Source organism: Salvelinus fontinalis, chromosome 16 (assembly GCF_029448725.1).
Source record: "Salvelinus fontinalis isolate EN_2023a chromosome 16, ASM2944872v1, whole genome shotgun sequence".
Lineage (NCBI taxonomy): Eukaryota > Metazoa > Chordata > Actinopteri > Salmoniformes > Salmonidae > Salvelinus > Salvelinus fontinalis.
The window spans coordinates 43,825,721-43,840,642 of NC_074680.1; the positions used below are offsets into that span (position 1 = coordinate 43,825,721).

Genomic DNA, 14,922 nt, shown 5'->3' on the forward strand with positions numbered 1-14,922 from the left:
ACGCTCTTAATCCACTGCGACCAACAATAAGGGTCTTCAACTAAGATAGGTGAGACAACCTCATTGTAAATCACTTCACCATTGTTGTCGTTGTCTCTGACTCCCAACAGGTATCGAACGTATATGAAGCCGCGGTACAAGGTGGCCTACAAGATGGTGACGGACATGGAGTGGAAGTGTTGCCATGGTTACACCGGAGATGACTGTAGCGAAGGGCCGAGCGGAGGGTCGGGGACCCAGATCGCTACAGCCAGACCCAAACCGTCCCGACCGGGACAGACCGGAACCGACACAGGTCACAGAGGACAGAGTGGAGGAGACGGTGGGTGGATGTTTATGCTCCTGCTCTCCCTCTTCCTCTTCCTCCTCTTCAGTCCTTGTCTTCTCCATGTTTCATGGGAGCTATCAGCTATCATCCTCTTACAGTCGTATGAAAAAGTTTGGGCACCCCTCTGAGGCTGCATAATAATTCACTCTGTCGTCACAGAAAATGATCACAATGGCATGCCATTCATTTTCTAATAAAAGCTGAGCACTGGGGTATTGTCCAGACAAACATTTTTAGTGTAGCAATATTAAGTTGTATGAAATTAAATCAGATGTGAAAAATAGGCAATGCAAAAATGTGGGCACCCTTGTCATTCTGTTGATTTGAATACCTGTAACTACTTAGCACTGATTAATTGGAACACACAATTGGTTTGGTGAGCTCATTAAGCCTTGAACTTCATAGACAAGTGCATCCAATCATGAGAAAAGGTATTTAAGGTGGCCAATTGCAAGTTGTTGTTCTCTTTGACTCTCCTCTGAAGAGTGGCAACATCGGGGCCTCAAAACAACTCTCAAATGACCTGAAAACAAAGATTGTTCAACATTATGGTTTAGAGGAAGGCTACAAGAAGCTATCGCAGAGATTTAAGCTGTCAGTGTCCACTGTGAGGAACATAGTGAGGAAATGGAAGACCACAGGCACAGTTCTTGTTAAGGCCAGAAGTGGCAGGCCAAGTAAAATATCGGAGAGGCAAAGGCGAAGGATGGTGAGAACGGTCAAAAACAGCCCACAGACCACCTCCAAAGACCTACAACATCATCTTGCTGCAGATGGTGTCACTGTGCATCGTTCAACAATTCAGCGCACTTTGCACAAGGAGAAGCTGTATGGGAGAGTGATGCGGAAGAAGCCTTTTCTGCACACACGCCGCAAACAGAGTCGCTTGAGGTATGCAAACACACATTTGGACAAGCCAGCTTCATTTTGGAATAAGGTGCTGTGGACTGATGAAACAAAGATTGAGTTATTTGGTCATAACAAGGGATGTTATGCATGGCGGCAAAAGAACACAGCGTTCCAAGAAAAACACTTGCTACCCACAGTAAAATTTGGTGGTGGTTCCATCATGCTGTGGGGCGGTGTGGCCAGTGCCGGTACTGGGAATCTTGTTAAAGTTGAGGGTCGCATGGATTCCACTCAATATCAGCAGATTCTTGGGAATAATGTTGAAGAATCAGTCACAAAGTTGAAGTTACGCCGGCGCTGGATATTTCAACAAGACAACGACCCAGAACACTGCTCAAAGTCTACCCGGGCATTTATGCAGAGGAACAAGTACAATGTTCTGGAATGGCCATCCCAGTCCCAGACCTGAATATCATTGAGAATCTGTGGGATGATTTGAAGTTGAACTGGAGACGTTTTGTAAGGAGGAATGGTCCAAAATACCTTCATCCAGAATCCAGACACTCATTAGAGGCTATGGGGAGCGTCTAGAGGCTGTTATTTTAGCGAAAGGAGGCTCTACCAAATATTGATGTGATTTTTCTATTGGGGTGCCCAAATTTATGCACCTGTCTAATTTTGTTTTGATGCATATTGCACATTTTCTGTTAATCCAATAAACCTAATTTCACTACTGAAATATTACTGTGTCCATCAGTTATTTGATAGATCAAAATTAAATTGCTGATCCAAACACCCAATTATTTATCAATGGAAATCATGGAAATTGTCAGGGGTGCCCAAATTTTTTCATACGACTGTATAATATAAGTATAATAATATTCTGTTTGTGTTCCAGGGCGAGGCGACAGCGACAAGACGCGGCAGCTGGAGGACAAGATCCAGAGCCTAACCAAGGACCTCCAGGACCTGCAGTCCACCCTGAGGGGCATGAACGAACGCTTCCAGGAGGAGATGCGCAAACCGGGCTTCAGTGGGGGTGGCACCAAGGCCCCAGCGGATGCGGCCCAGCCGGAGATTAAGGACACCATCCACAGCATCCAGACCAAACTAGACCAGCTGGACAACCGGACACAGGCTCACGACAAGACCTTGGTCAGCATCAACAACCACCTGGTCAACGGGAATGGCGGCGGTGGGAATGATCTTGGCGGTGGCACTGGCGACTCCTCTGGAGGCACCGGTGGGATTAGCGGCGGGAAGCTCAACACGCTGAAAGAAGAGATCCTGAGGGAGCTGGAGAGAAGGGTGTCTCTGTCCTGCTCCTCCTGCCAGTCGGGGGTGGAGGACCTGCGGAGACAGCAGCAGGAGGACAGGGAGCGGATCCGTGCGCTGGAGAAGCAGCTGAACGCCGTGGATGGACGATATCGCCAGAGCCTGGACGGCCTGCGCCGTGAGGTGACACGCTCCCAGGGCTGCTGCGACTCTGTCACCGACCTCAAGTACAGGGTCACAGATGCTGAAAGAAAGATAAGCTCCATATCAGAAAACTACGATGTCATCCAGAACCGCCTGGATAAGGAGCTGGGCAGTGGCGGAGGTAGTAATGGAGGTGGAGGTTTCCCAGAAGGTGGAGGTGGCTTTGGCCCTGGAGGTGGTGGCTTTGGCCCTGGAGGTGGCGGCGGGTTACCCAGGGTGATAGAGGACAGGCTGGACGGTCGTCTAAGGGACATTGAGAGGTGGGTGAACAGCACAATGCAGCACACAGAGGAGACAGAGAAAGACCTGAAGGACTACTTCAACCGTGAGCTGGGCGACCTCCGGACCGTGTTCCTGGACCGCTTCGACGACCAGGGATACCGCATCGGCGACATAGAGCTAGACGTGGGCATTGTAAAGGACCTCGTGTCGGACCACGACAAGAAGCTGATCCGCCTGGAGAACTCCACGGCGCTACTAGACAAGAGTCTGACTGACTGTGGCTGTGGAGGAACAGGAGGAGGAGCTGGAGGAGAAGGAGTTGGAGGAGGTGGAAGAGAAGATGGAGGAGGAAGTAGAGGAACCGGAGGAACAGGGGGAATGGGAGGGAGAGGAGATGAAGGTGGAGCATGGGAAGGAGGAAGGGGAGATACAGGAACTGAAGGAAGGAGAGATGGAGGAACAGGGGGAACCGGAGAAGGATGGGGAGGAGCTGGAGGGGACGGAGGAAACGATTATGATGGAGACTCTGTGAAGTCTATCACCTGGAGGGTGGTGGCCAATGAGGACAAGATCCGACGCTTTGACACGCGGATTAAGGACCTGTCCGTCTCGGGCGACTCCCTCATGGACAAGGTGCTGGACCTCAGCCACGACATCCGCAAGATCAAAGCCTTGACCGGAGACAACGGCGAGCACTTCAACCGCATCGTCACAGAAGTTGAGACGCTTGGGCGCGGCATGGATGACTGCGACGTCTGTGGAAGAGTGGAAGACGAGTTCAAGAAGCTGAAGAACCACACCCTGAACCGCTGGGAGAAGGACATCAACGCCATCCGGAACCGGGTAGATTCCGACCAAAGCTTTTGCTCCCAGGTGTGCTCCACCCTACAGGAAGAGGTGGGGAAACTCCGGGAGGAGGTGGGGAAGTGTAGCGACCAGTGTAAGATCCACATGGAGACCCCAACAACAGGAGGTGGCACTGGAGGACGAGGCCTGGATGAACCTGAGAAACCCCTGGACGGCCACAGTGTGATCGGAGGAACGTCCAACAATGGCCACCTCAAGTCCCTGCAGGGCGAGCTGTCCGAGGTCATCCTGACCTTTAGCTCCATCAACGACACGCTGAGGGGCCTAGAGCACACAGTGCAGAAACACGGCAGTGTCATCACGGATCTGGGCAACACCAAGGACAAGATCATCTCTGAGCTGGACAAGATACAGCAGGAGGTGACTGAGCACATCGAGCAGAGCCGCGACCGCCTTGACGGGGTGGATCGCGACGTGCGACGCTTCGAGAGCACCCTAGTGGTGGAGGTGGGCGACTGCAAGCGATCTGGCGACGGCCTGGAGAAGAGGCTGTCCAAGATGGAGGGCGTGTGCGGACGGCTGGACGGCGTCTCCGACTCGCTCCAGAGGATCAAGGAGGGGCTGAACAAGCACATGTCGGGCCTGTGGAACTGTGTGAACGGTCTGAACGCCACGGTCATCTCCCATGGAGGGATCATTGAGAGCATCCAGACCACTCAGCTGGACGGGATCCACGGGAAGATCAAGAACCTCAACTCGTCCGTCAGTCACATCCTCACGGAGTTCCAGAATCTTTCGGAACAGGACCTGACCGGTGAGTGTGTTGACTTGACACTGTATTCTTTCAGAGAGATTATGGTCTAGACCGGGGCTCTCCAACCCTGTTCCTGGAGAGATACCCTCCTCTAGGTTTAAACCAGGGCTCTCCAACCCTGTTCCAGGAGAGATACCCTCCTGTAGGTTTAAACCAGGGATCTCCAACCCTGGTCCTGGAGAGATACCCTCCTGTAGGTTTAAACCAGGGCTCTCCAACCCTGTTCCTGGAGAGCTACCCTCCTGTAGGTTTAAATCCGGGCTCTCCAACCTTGTTCCTGGAGAGCGACCCTCCTGTAGGTTTACACTCCAACCCCAGGTGGAACTAACCTGGTTCAGCTTATCAACCAGCTAGTTATTAGAATCAACCCTGTGGGCACAGAAGTCAGTTCAACATCTGGTTTTGATTTACATTTGGTTGAGTTGTCATTTAACAGGAATTCAATGTTAAATCAAATAAAACAATTCACGATGTCATTGGATTTAGATAAAAATGTTGGTGAAAAACATTAAATGCCCTTGGGTTGATAACTTTTTTTTATCCAATCAGTTTTCCACATTGATTTTCTTGTTTGAAATTACATGACAACAACATTGATTCAACCAGTTGATTCAACCAGGGCACTTGATTAGGGTTGGAGTGAAAACCTAGCTCTCCAGGAACAGGGTTGGAGAGCCCTGATCTAGATCAGTAAGTACAGAAATTAACTAATGCACGGTTTAAAAATATAGAGCATGTTCATTTAGAGAGGATTTACATTGACACAGAGTATTTTCTGAGTTCATGTTGACAATTATATATTTGTATTTTTGATTAAACTTATCCTCTCTCTCTCACATGTTCTGCTTTGTAGGTGTGCAGTTGGTTAGAGGTTTGAATGGTACAAAACTTTTGGTAAAACTGAACTAAAACCATAATGTGTCTTAAACGCTAGACTAACCTTGTCCTGACTATACTTGACCAGTCTACGAGACAGCACATCCAGTGGGTATAAGGACACAATGAACACTGGTTTAAAGTCTCAAGTAACACATGTGCACCCAAGTGTCAACATACAGAACGGTGTTAGCTACAATAAACACAAAGGCCCATGGAACAACACCTAGAAACAGACTGATGATTACTAAAACATTCATAATCCACTAATTAAAACTAACAGTGTGTCTATTTGTGTAATATGTGAGTCTCCCGTTAAATGGTGGCCTGCTATTCGTGTGTCTGTCTGTCATGCAGTCTTTCATAACAGTCCTCGAGGCTTCTCAGGTTACACACGTCTCAGTGTTCAAATAATCTGATGCTTCTGTGTCTGGAGGGAACAATGTATTGTTCCCCCCCCCCCCCCCTTAAAAGATCTAGATGCACTATTGTAAAGTGGCTGTTCCACTGGATGTCATAAGGTGAATGCACCAATTTGTAAGTTGCTCTGGATAAGAGCGTCTGCTAAATGACTTAAATGTAAATGTAAATAATGTCGTAATACCTCATTCAGTGACATATCTGAATGAGAACTCCTCCACTGTATCGTTACAGTGGTTTTGTCTGGAATGGTTTCTATGTTCCTTAACAGGCCGTCTTTGGGTCAACTTTGATTATTTCAGTTAAATATAATATCAATTATTAAAGTTACTTCAATTATTAAATGCCTTAAATAACTTAAATAAATACGTAATATTTAAATTGTAACGTGTATTGATTATTCAACTATTGAAATGTTAATTTAAAAAAAAAAGGAATATGATGTTATTAAAATTGTTGTCATTGCCTCCCACCACCCTAGGCCTGCCAGGTCCTCCAGGTCCCTCTGGGGAGAGAGGGTTCCAAGGGCTGCCTGGCGCTGAGGGGCCCCAAGGCAGGGACGGACCCCCGGGCAGGCAGGGAGAGAATGGGCCCAGAGGATCACCAGGTTAACAGGAACCATACAAGCCCTTTATAAATCAGTCTTTATGCCTCAGGAAATTTGTTTTTTATATGTTGATGTTTGACTGAATGGTTTGAGTCAGTCTAACTCGTCTCTTCCTCTCTTTTTTTTCACTGCAGGCCTCAAAGGTGAACAAGGTATGTTCATGTTTCATTATTTGCATTTGAGTCCGACATGTTAGCAATATGCTAATGCACTCAACAGTGCTGTGTGCCACATGTCATTACATAACATGAGTATTGCTGAGGGTCATTAAAAGTCAGGGTGAATGGAGTTCTGTGTGAGTGTGTATGGGGATCACTGTATAGGTAAGAGGTAAGCATTGGGCCAATGAGAACATTAATCCTCAGAGGCAGCCAGGAAATGTGCAGATAGTGCTTTCTGGGTCAGCTTGAGGGTTACATATGGTGATTGTGAGATACATAGTGTGACTATAAGTGTGTGTGTGCATGTGTCTGTGTGTCTATCTGTGTGTGGTGTGCATGGATGTGTGTGTCCCTTTTTGTGTCTGTGTGTGTGTTTTCATGTGAAGCTAGAGTTGTTGATCCCTTTTTGTTTTACATAACCGCTCTGTAACATTCCCATCAGGAAGGCAACTGCATCTGAAATATACTCAACAAAAATGCTGTATAAACACAACATGTGAAGTGTTGGTCCCATGTTTCATGAGATGAAATAAAAGATCCCCGACATTTTCCATACGCACAAAACGTATTTCTCTCAAATTTTGTCAACAAATTTGATTACATCCATGTTAGTGAGCATTTCTCCTGTGCCAAGATAATCCAACCACCTGACATATGTGGCATATCAAGAAGCTGATTAAACAGCATGATCATTACACAGGTGCACCTTGTGCTGGGGATAACGATGGCCACTGGCATTCACAGATGAATCCCGGTTTCAACTGTACCGGGCAGGCAGACAGTGTGTATGGAGTTGTGTGGGCGAGAGGCTTGCTAATGTCAACGTTGTGAGCAGAGTGGCGGTGGGGTTATGGTATGGGCAGGCATAAGCTACAGATAACGAACACTACTGCATTTTATTGATGGCAATTTGAATGCACAGAGATACCGTGACGATATCCTGATGCCCATTGTCATGTCATTCATCTGCCGCCATCACCTCATGTTTCAGCTTAGTATATGTCCGTATGTAGCAAGGATCTGTACACAATTCCTGGAAGCAGAATATGTCCCAGTTCTTCCATGACCTGCATACTCACCAGACATGTCACCCATTGAGCATGTTTGGGATGCTCTGGATCGATGTGTACGACATCGTGTTCCAGTTCTCTCAAATATCCAGCATCTTCGCAAAGCTATTAAAGAGGAGTTTGAGGCCTCCCGGGTGGCGCAGTGGTCTAGGGCACTGCATCGCAGTGCTAACTGCGCCACCAGAGTCTCTGGGTTCGCGCCCAGGCTCTGTCGCAGCCGGCCGCGACCGGGAGGTCCGTGGGGCGACGCACAATTGGCATAGCGTCGTCCGGGGTAGGGAGGGTTTGGCCGGTAGGGATATCCTTGTCTCGTCGCGCTCCAGCGACTCCTGTGGCGGGCCAGGCGCAGTGCGCGCCAACCAAGGGGGCCAGGTACACGGTGTTTCCTCCGACACATTGGTGCGGCTGGCTTCCGGGTTGGAGGCGCGCTGTGTTAAGAAGCAGTACGGCTGGTTGGGTTGTGCTTCGGAGGACGCATGGCTTTCGACCTTCGTCTCTCCCGAGCCTGTACGGGAGTTGTAGCGATGAGACAAGGTAGTAATTACTAGCGATTGGATACCACGAAAATTGGGGAGAAAATGGGATAAAAAAAAAAAAAAAAAAAGAGGAGTTTGAAAACATTCCATGGGCCACAATCAACAGCTTGATCAACTCGATGCGAAAGAGATGTGTCACGCTGCATGAGGCAAATGGTGGTCACACCAGATACTGACTAGTTTTCTGATCCACTGCTTTTTAAGGTATCTTGTCACCAACAGATGCATATCTGTATTCCCAGTCATGTGAAATCCATAGATTAGGGCCTAATGAATTTATATTAATTGACTGATTTCCTTAGAGGAACTGTAACTCCGTGAAATCTTCGAAATTGTTGCATATTACGTTAATATTTTTATTCGGTGTAGATTAGATGGCTGTAACCGTCTTGAACAAAAGACTCTCCCTTGCTATGTTCCTTACACGTTATTTACTTTGCCATGTTGTCTGTATTGAACCAGGAAAATGGATCTCCTCATGTCAGAACAATGAAATATCATATATAGTTGATAATAACCATGCTCTCTCTGAGATGTTGCTGTAATTTTGCCCTCAGGTATGCCAGGTGCCGATGCCAACGTGCCCAAGCTGTCCTTTTCTGCCGCTCTCACCTACCCCATGCTTAGTGCTGGCACCATCGTCTTCGATAAGATCTTTGTCAACGAGGGAGAGTTCTATGACCCGCGGACTGGTACTGAATAGATAGGACTTGTTTTGTTTTCGGGTTGAATAAGTATGCACGAACATGATCAGTGTATACTACTGATACCAACGTGTACTGGGAAGAGACACACACACAGGCACAGACACACGCATACACACACACATGATAACATATGCACTATCCACACACATACACATGGATTTTGTGTTGTAGATATGTGGTAGTAGAGTAGTGGCCTGAGGGCACACACTTAATGTGTTGTGAAATCTGTTGTGTAATGTGATGTTTTTAGTTGTACATAACTGCCTTAATTTTGCTGGACACCAGGAAGAGTAGCTGCTGCCTTGGCAGGAACTAATGGGAATGCATAATAAACCCCAGGAAGAGTAGCTGCTGCCTTGGCAGGAACTAATGGGAATGCATAATAAACCCCAGGAAGAGTAGCTGCTGCCTTGGCAGGAACTAATGGGAATGCATAATAAACACCAGGAAGAGTAGCTGCTGCCTTGGCAGGAACTAATGGGAATGCATAATAAACCCCAGGAAGAGTAGCTGCTGCCTTGGCAGGAACTAATAGGAATGCATAATAAACACCAGGAAGAGTAGCTGCTGCCTTGGCAGGAACTAATAGGAATGCATTATACACCCCAGGAAGAGTAGCTGCTGCCTTGGCAGGAACTAATAGGAATGCATAATAAACCCCAAGAAGAGTAGCTGCTGCCTTGGCATGAACTAATAGGAATGCATAATAAACACCAGGAAGAGTAGCTGCTGCCTTGGCAGGAACTAATAGGAATGCATAATAAACCCCAAGAAGAGTAGCTGCTGCCTTGGCATGAACTAATAGGAATGCATAATAAACCCCAGGAAGAGTAGCTGCTCCTTTGGCAAGAACTAATGGCGATCCATAATAAACCCCAGGAAAAGTAGCTGCTGCCTTGGCAGGAACTAATGGGAATGCATAATAAACCCCAAGAAGAGTAGCTGTTGCCTTGGCAGGAACTAATAGGAATGCGTTATAAACCCCAGGAAAAGTAGCTGCTGCCTTGGCTGGAACTAATGGTGATCCATAATAAACACCAGGAAGAGTAGCTGCTGCCTTGGCAGGAACTAATGGAGATCCATAATAAACCCCAGGAAGAGTAGCTGCTGCCTTGGCAGGAACTAATGGGAATGCATAATAAACACCAGGAAGAATAGCTGCTGCCTTGGCAGGAACTAATGGGAATGCATAATAAACACCAGGAAGAGTAGCTGCTGCCTTGGCAGGAACTAATGGCGATCCATAATAAACCCCAGGAAAAGTAGCTGCTGCCTTGGCAGGAACTAATAGGAATGCGTTATAAACCCCAGGAAAAGTAGCTGCTGCCTTGGCAGGAACTAATGGAGATCCATAATAAACACCAGGAAGAGTAGCTGCTGCCTTGGCAGGAACTAATAGGAATGCATTATACACCCCAGGAAAAGTAGCTGCTGCCTTGGCTGGAACTAATGGCGATCCATAATAAACACCAGGAAGAGTAGCTGCTGCCTTGGCAGGAACTAATGGGGAGCCATAATAAATACAAATACAAATACTGTGAGTTCAATCTACATGTGAAGGGTATTTATACTCACAGAGTACATCAGTTAGTTACATCATTGTTTTAGTTAATGTACAGTGAGCCAACTGTCAAACCAAGCCATAAACCTAAACAGACAACTGTTTGCTATATTGCTGTGTACAACATCAGTGAGTATGCTAAACTAATGCTAACCTCACTACCTGTGTCTCTGTGTTGCCCAGGCATCTTCACGGCGCCCGTTGATGGCCGCTACTTCTTCAGCGCAATCCTGACTGGCCACAAGAACGAGAAGATTGAGGCGGTGCTGTCCAAGTCCAACTACGGCATGGCCCGTGTGGACTCCGGGGGATACCAGCCAGAGGGACTGGAGAACAAGCCGGTAGCCGAGGCCAAGGTCACCCCCGGCTCCCTGGCTGTGTTCAACATCATCTTGCCCCTCCAGGCAGGAGACACAGTCTGCATTGACCTGGTCATGGGCAAGCTGGCCCACTCTGTAGAACCTCTCACCATCTTCAGCGGAATGCTGCTGTATGAACAGATGTAAGCCAAAACCCCCCTAGGTTGTCCATCTGGAACATAAGAGAGGGAGAGGAAGGAAGAAACGGAAGAAGGACGAGGAAAGAAGAAAGTTAGAGAAGAGAGGGGTTGGGGTTGGTCCCCATTCTGGACGGTTTAGACTCACAGTTTGAATTGACCACCGCTTTTCAAAGCAAAACGACAGGGTCCAGAGATGGAATTACTTTATATCAACTCGGGAAACACGGGAACGAACGACAACTAGGAGACGACTACAACGACAGAAATTGTTGTGTTTCTCCCTCTGTGTGTCATTCCTGGCCCTCTGATGTTGTGAGACCTGATGAACTGCTTGAACAAACACAGGATGTACTATAAACTAAGTAGCAGACTGAGAGACTTCACCCTTCATTTTTTTTAACCTAGCTCGTCCAGTATTTGGAGAAGTGTTTTTCACACCAAATTTGTTGCTACTACTGCAGGATGATTTTTCTATGGTTATTCTTATTACTATTTCCCTGTTTCTATTTTACTCACTCCAGGCATGGGGCTCAGCGTACTGTAGTCCTCACTGCGCCACTGCCGACCATAATGACATCCCACCTTTGCTGCAAAGTGTTTCCCTGCCAAAGAACCAGACCCACTGTCAAGGTTTGAGGTTAACCGGAAGTTGGGAATAGGGGAGAGAACCAGAAATGAGAAATTCCTTGCTTGATTTTCTATAGCTGATTTCTATGGTAATGAATTCATGTTTTGTGATTTTAATGTTATCGTGCACCTTTTTGCCTCCTTGTCTCTCTCTTCTGTAATGCCTTTGGCCTGGTGATCCAAAGCTTGGCCTTGTTGACGATATTGCTACAGCTTAAATCTGTTATACTGGTGGTTCCCAAAGCCTTTTATGTGCCGTCTGTGTCCTAGCTAAATGTGCCGTCCATGACCTAAAGCCTTCAGATATGTCTTGCCATGCTCCAGATGAATGAAAACATTTTTGTACCCCAGACCCAGCCTTAACCACAACCAAGTAGGAATTTGCCTCAACCAAACAGAGGGAAACTCTGCCTTATACCCCAGTACAGAAGGAAGCTTTGCCATATACCCCAGTACAGAAGGAAACCCTGCCTTATACCCCAGTACAGAAGGAAGCCTTGCCATATACCCCAGTACAGAAGGAAGCCCTGCCCTATACCCCAGTACAAAAGGAAACTCTGCCTTATACCCCAGTACAGAAGGAAATCCTGCCTTATACCCCATTACAGAAGGAAACTTTGCCCTATACCCCAGTACAGAAGGAAACTCTGCCCTATACCCCAGTACAGAAGGAAACTCTGCCCTATACCCCAGTACAGAAGGAAGCTCTGCCCTATACCCCAGTACAGAAGGAAACTCTGCCTTATACCCCAGTACAGAAGGAAATCCTGCCTTAAACCCCAGTACAGAAGGAAGCCCTGCCTTATACCCCAGTACAGAAGGACCACATGGCCAATAGATCCTTTATTACATCATTAGAGGGAATCAGATGATGTGACTCAACAATCTTCAACCTAACAGTCACACCCCAAAGTGTGAGAAAGTCAGTCTGAAAGCCTCGGCGACCAGTCAGGAGGGAGTATCACCCCCCCCCCCCCCCCCCCCCCTGAACCCAAACCCCCCGTTTCCCCCTTAGGCACACGATGTGTTGAACGGCTGCCAAGGGCCACACGGAGTGAGCGGATCATAAACAGAGCGATGTGCTTTCTCTCTCTGAGGCCCCGATGGACGTCGTTAATCGAGGCACAGTGAAGTGTTTACACAGGATGATAAATAAGGAGCTCTCTCTGACAGCAGGGGATGATTACTTGGTCATGTCTGTCGGCTCCCCAATGGCCCAGTGATACAGAGGACTAGGTTCTCTAATGGCCCAGTGATACAGAGGACTAGGTCCTCTAATGGCCCAGTGATACAGACCGGGGCAGATGCAAGAATGAGGATTTTTCAGACCGGGGCGGATGCAACAATGAGGCACTTTCAAAGCGGGGCAGATGCAACAATGAGGCACTTTTAGAGCGGGGCAGATGCAACAATGAGGATCTTTCAGAACAGGGCAGATGCAGCAATGAGGATCTTTCAGAACAGGGCAGATGCAGCAATGAGGATCTTTCAGAGCGGGGCAGAGAAAATAAAAATAAGAAAAGCAGGTTTAATTGTAACAGAAACATGATGTCAGTCAACCAATTTCTTTAGTAAAAAGACAGGTGCTGCTGCTAACGCTGCCATCGTCATCAAGGATGTTGGAATTATTTTGGGATGAACGTGCAAAAGTAACCTACTTTTTAAAGTGATTTGTTTGACAATCAGATGAAAACATCATGACTGGTTGTGGTCATGGTACATTAAAAGAAAATTGTTACAGTTAAATGACATGTCTTTACTATAAAACCCATAGGAGGGGGGATGGTGGGGAAGCTCAGACTGACCTCTGCCTGGGTCCTCCAAATCACTAAGTCCGCCCCTGTACAGAGGAATAGTTACAGGCCCTCTAATGGCCTATGTGATACTCCGCACCTAGTGTTTTCCCAATACAGTCCTAGGTTCCCCCTTAAACACTTCACATATTTGATCTATTCCAGCACTAGCGCACCAGAACAGGATCAGGATGGTATTATCCAGTGCTGCATTAGACTATGTGTTTTTTACTAGGAAATTGATTCAGCTTACAGATCAGCAAATGGATACCAACATATTTGGCAGAGAGGTACACCATTGCAATCAAATACATGGAGTTATATTCAAATTATATCACTATTTGAAGACGCTGCATTTAGTTGAGAAGCTGCTATCTTGCTACTCTGTGCCTTTGAGTATTTCTCCACTTGGTCCTATCTGACCTCTGTGTTTGTTATTGCTAAAGGAATTCCAAAGGTTTACTCAATCTATGAAGTCACCAACAACGGGTCATTCCACATGCCAACCAAAGCAATGCTATGTACTAAAGGTCCAGTTCCTCTTTGTTTTTGCAGCTCCTCCTCCCTACAGTCTAACCTTTTCCCTTGAATGTGTGATTTGGCGACACGTGTAGCTCAATTAAAGTTATTTAATTTTACAGCCATGTTCTCTAAGTAGGAGTTTGTTTTGGATTAATTCTCTGCTCGGAGGGTTAGGACTCTATTCTAGCTGTTCAGAGGGTTAGGACTCTAATCCATCTGCTCAGAGGGTTAGGACTCTAATCCAGCTGTTCAGAGGGTTAGGACTCTAATCCAGCTGTTCAGAGGGTTAGGACTCTAATCCAGCTGCTCAGAGGGTTAGGACTCTAATCCAGCTGCTCAGAGGGTTAGGACTCTAATCTACCTGCTCAGGGGGTTTGGACTCTAATCTAGCTGCTCAGAGGGTTAGGACTCTAATCTAGCGGGAAAGGAGATTGTGATGATGTCATGTTTTGAGATATCATCTGTCAGAGCAGTATGTAGTTTGAGCAGACTTCCCGGGTTCAGTGCTCTTGTGTGATTGCTTAAATGTATATAGGCAGTGATCCAAATGCTGTGATTTATTAATAAATACAGTATATTGTATGGAATCAAGTATTTCCATAAGTGGACCACTATTCCTGTTGATTTACTGAAAACATTTGGAACTTTAGTCAAAGAATATATAAATGGTTTGATTCATTTTTTTATTCCTGCACATTAATAAACATGACATTTTGCTTCCCCCCTCGACCCGTGCTGTAAAGGCTGGGAAAGCGTTGAGCCACGTCATTTTTTTTTCCAGTCTGCAAGCCAAAAAGAGAAAGTCATGCTGGGAGATCTGCCTGTGAGTTCATGGAAAGAATAACATGTCACATCTGTCCATCAACGGAGACGTAGAGATCTCATTTTTTGGGACGAACAAAGTCCCATTTTCCCATTTAGTTACTCCTGAACTGAGCTGGGATGGGACTTTAACAGCCCTGGTCTTCTAAACCAGGCTTTCCCAACACTCTCCTCGCCCCCCTGGTCGTCTAAACCAGGCTTTCCCAACTCCCCCCCCCCCAG

The 14,922-nt window shown here is 46.9% G+C and overlaps 1 protein-coding gene across 2 annotated transcripts in view; it reads left to right on the top strand.

Annotated features, from left to right (window-relative positions):
* Positions 1 to 12,538, top strand: part of LOC129813215 (EMILIN-1-like) — a 101,010-nt gene extending 88,472 nt beyond the window's left edge. Inside the window, exons 3-9 of one of the 2 annotated variants that reach the window (XM_055865495.1) lie at positions 111 to 322; positions 2,076 to 4,499; positions 5,353 to 5,379; positions 6,277 to 6,402; positions 6,537 to 6,554; positions 8,727 to 8,861; positions 10,621 to 12,538. In XM_055865495.1, the coding sequence (XP_055721470.1) occupies positions 111 to 322; positions 2,076 to 4,499; positions 5,353 to 5,379; positions 6,277 to 6,402; positions 6,537 to 6,554; positions 8,727 to 8,861; positions 10,621 to 10,943 (3,265 nt within the window). In that variant the 3' untranslated portion in view covers positions 10,944 to 12,538. The remainder of the gene's footprint in view (positions 1 to 110; positions 323 to 2,075; positions 4,500 to 5,352; positions 5,380 to 6,276; positions 6,403 to 6,536; positions 6,555 to 8,726; positions 8,862 to 10,620) is intronic. The other variant, XM_055865496.1, reaches the window with a different exon arrangement.
* The last annotated feature ends 2,384 nt before the right edge of the window (positions 12,539 to 14,922 follow it).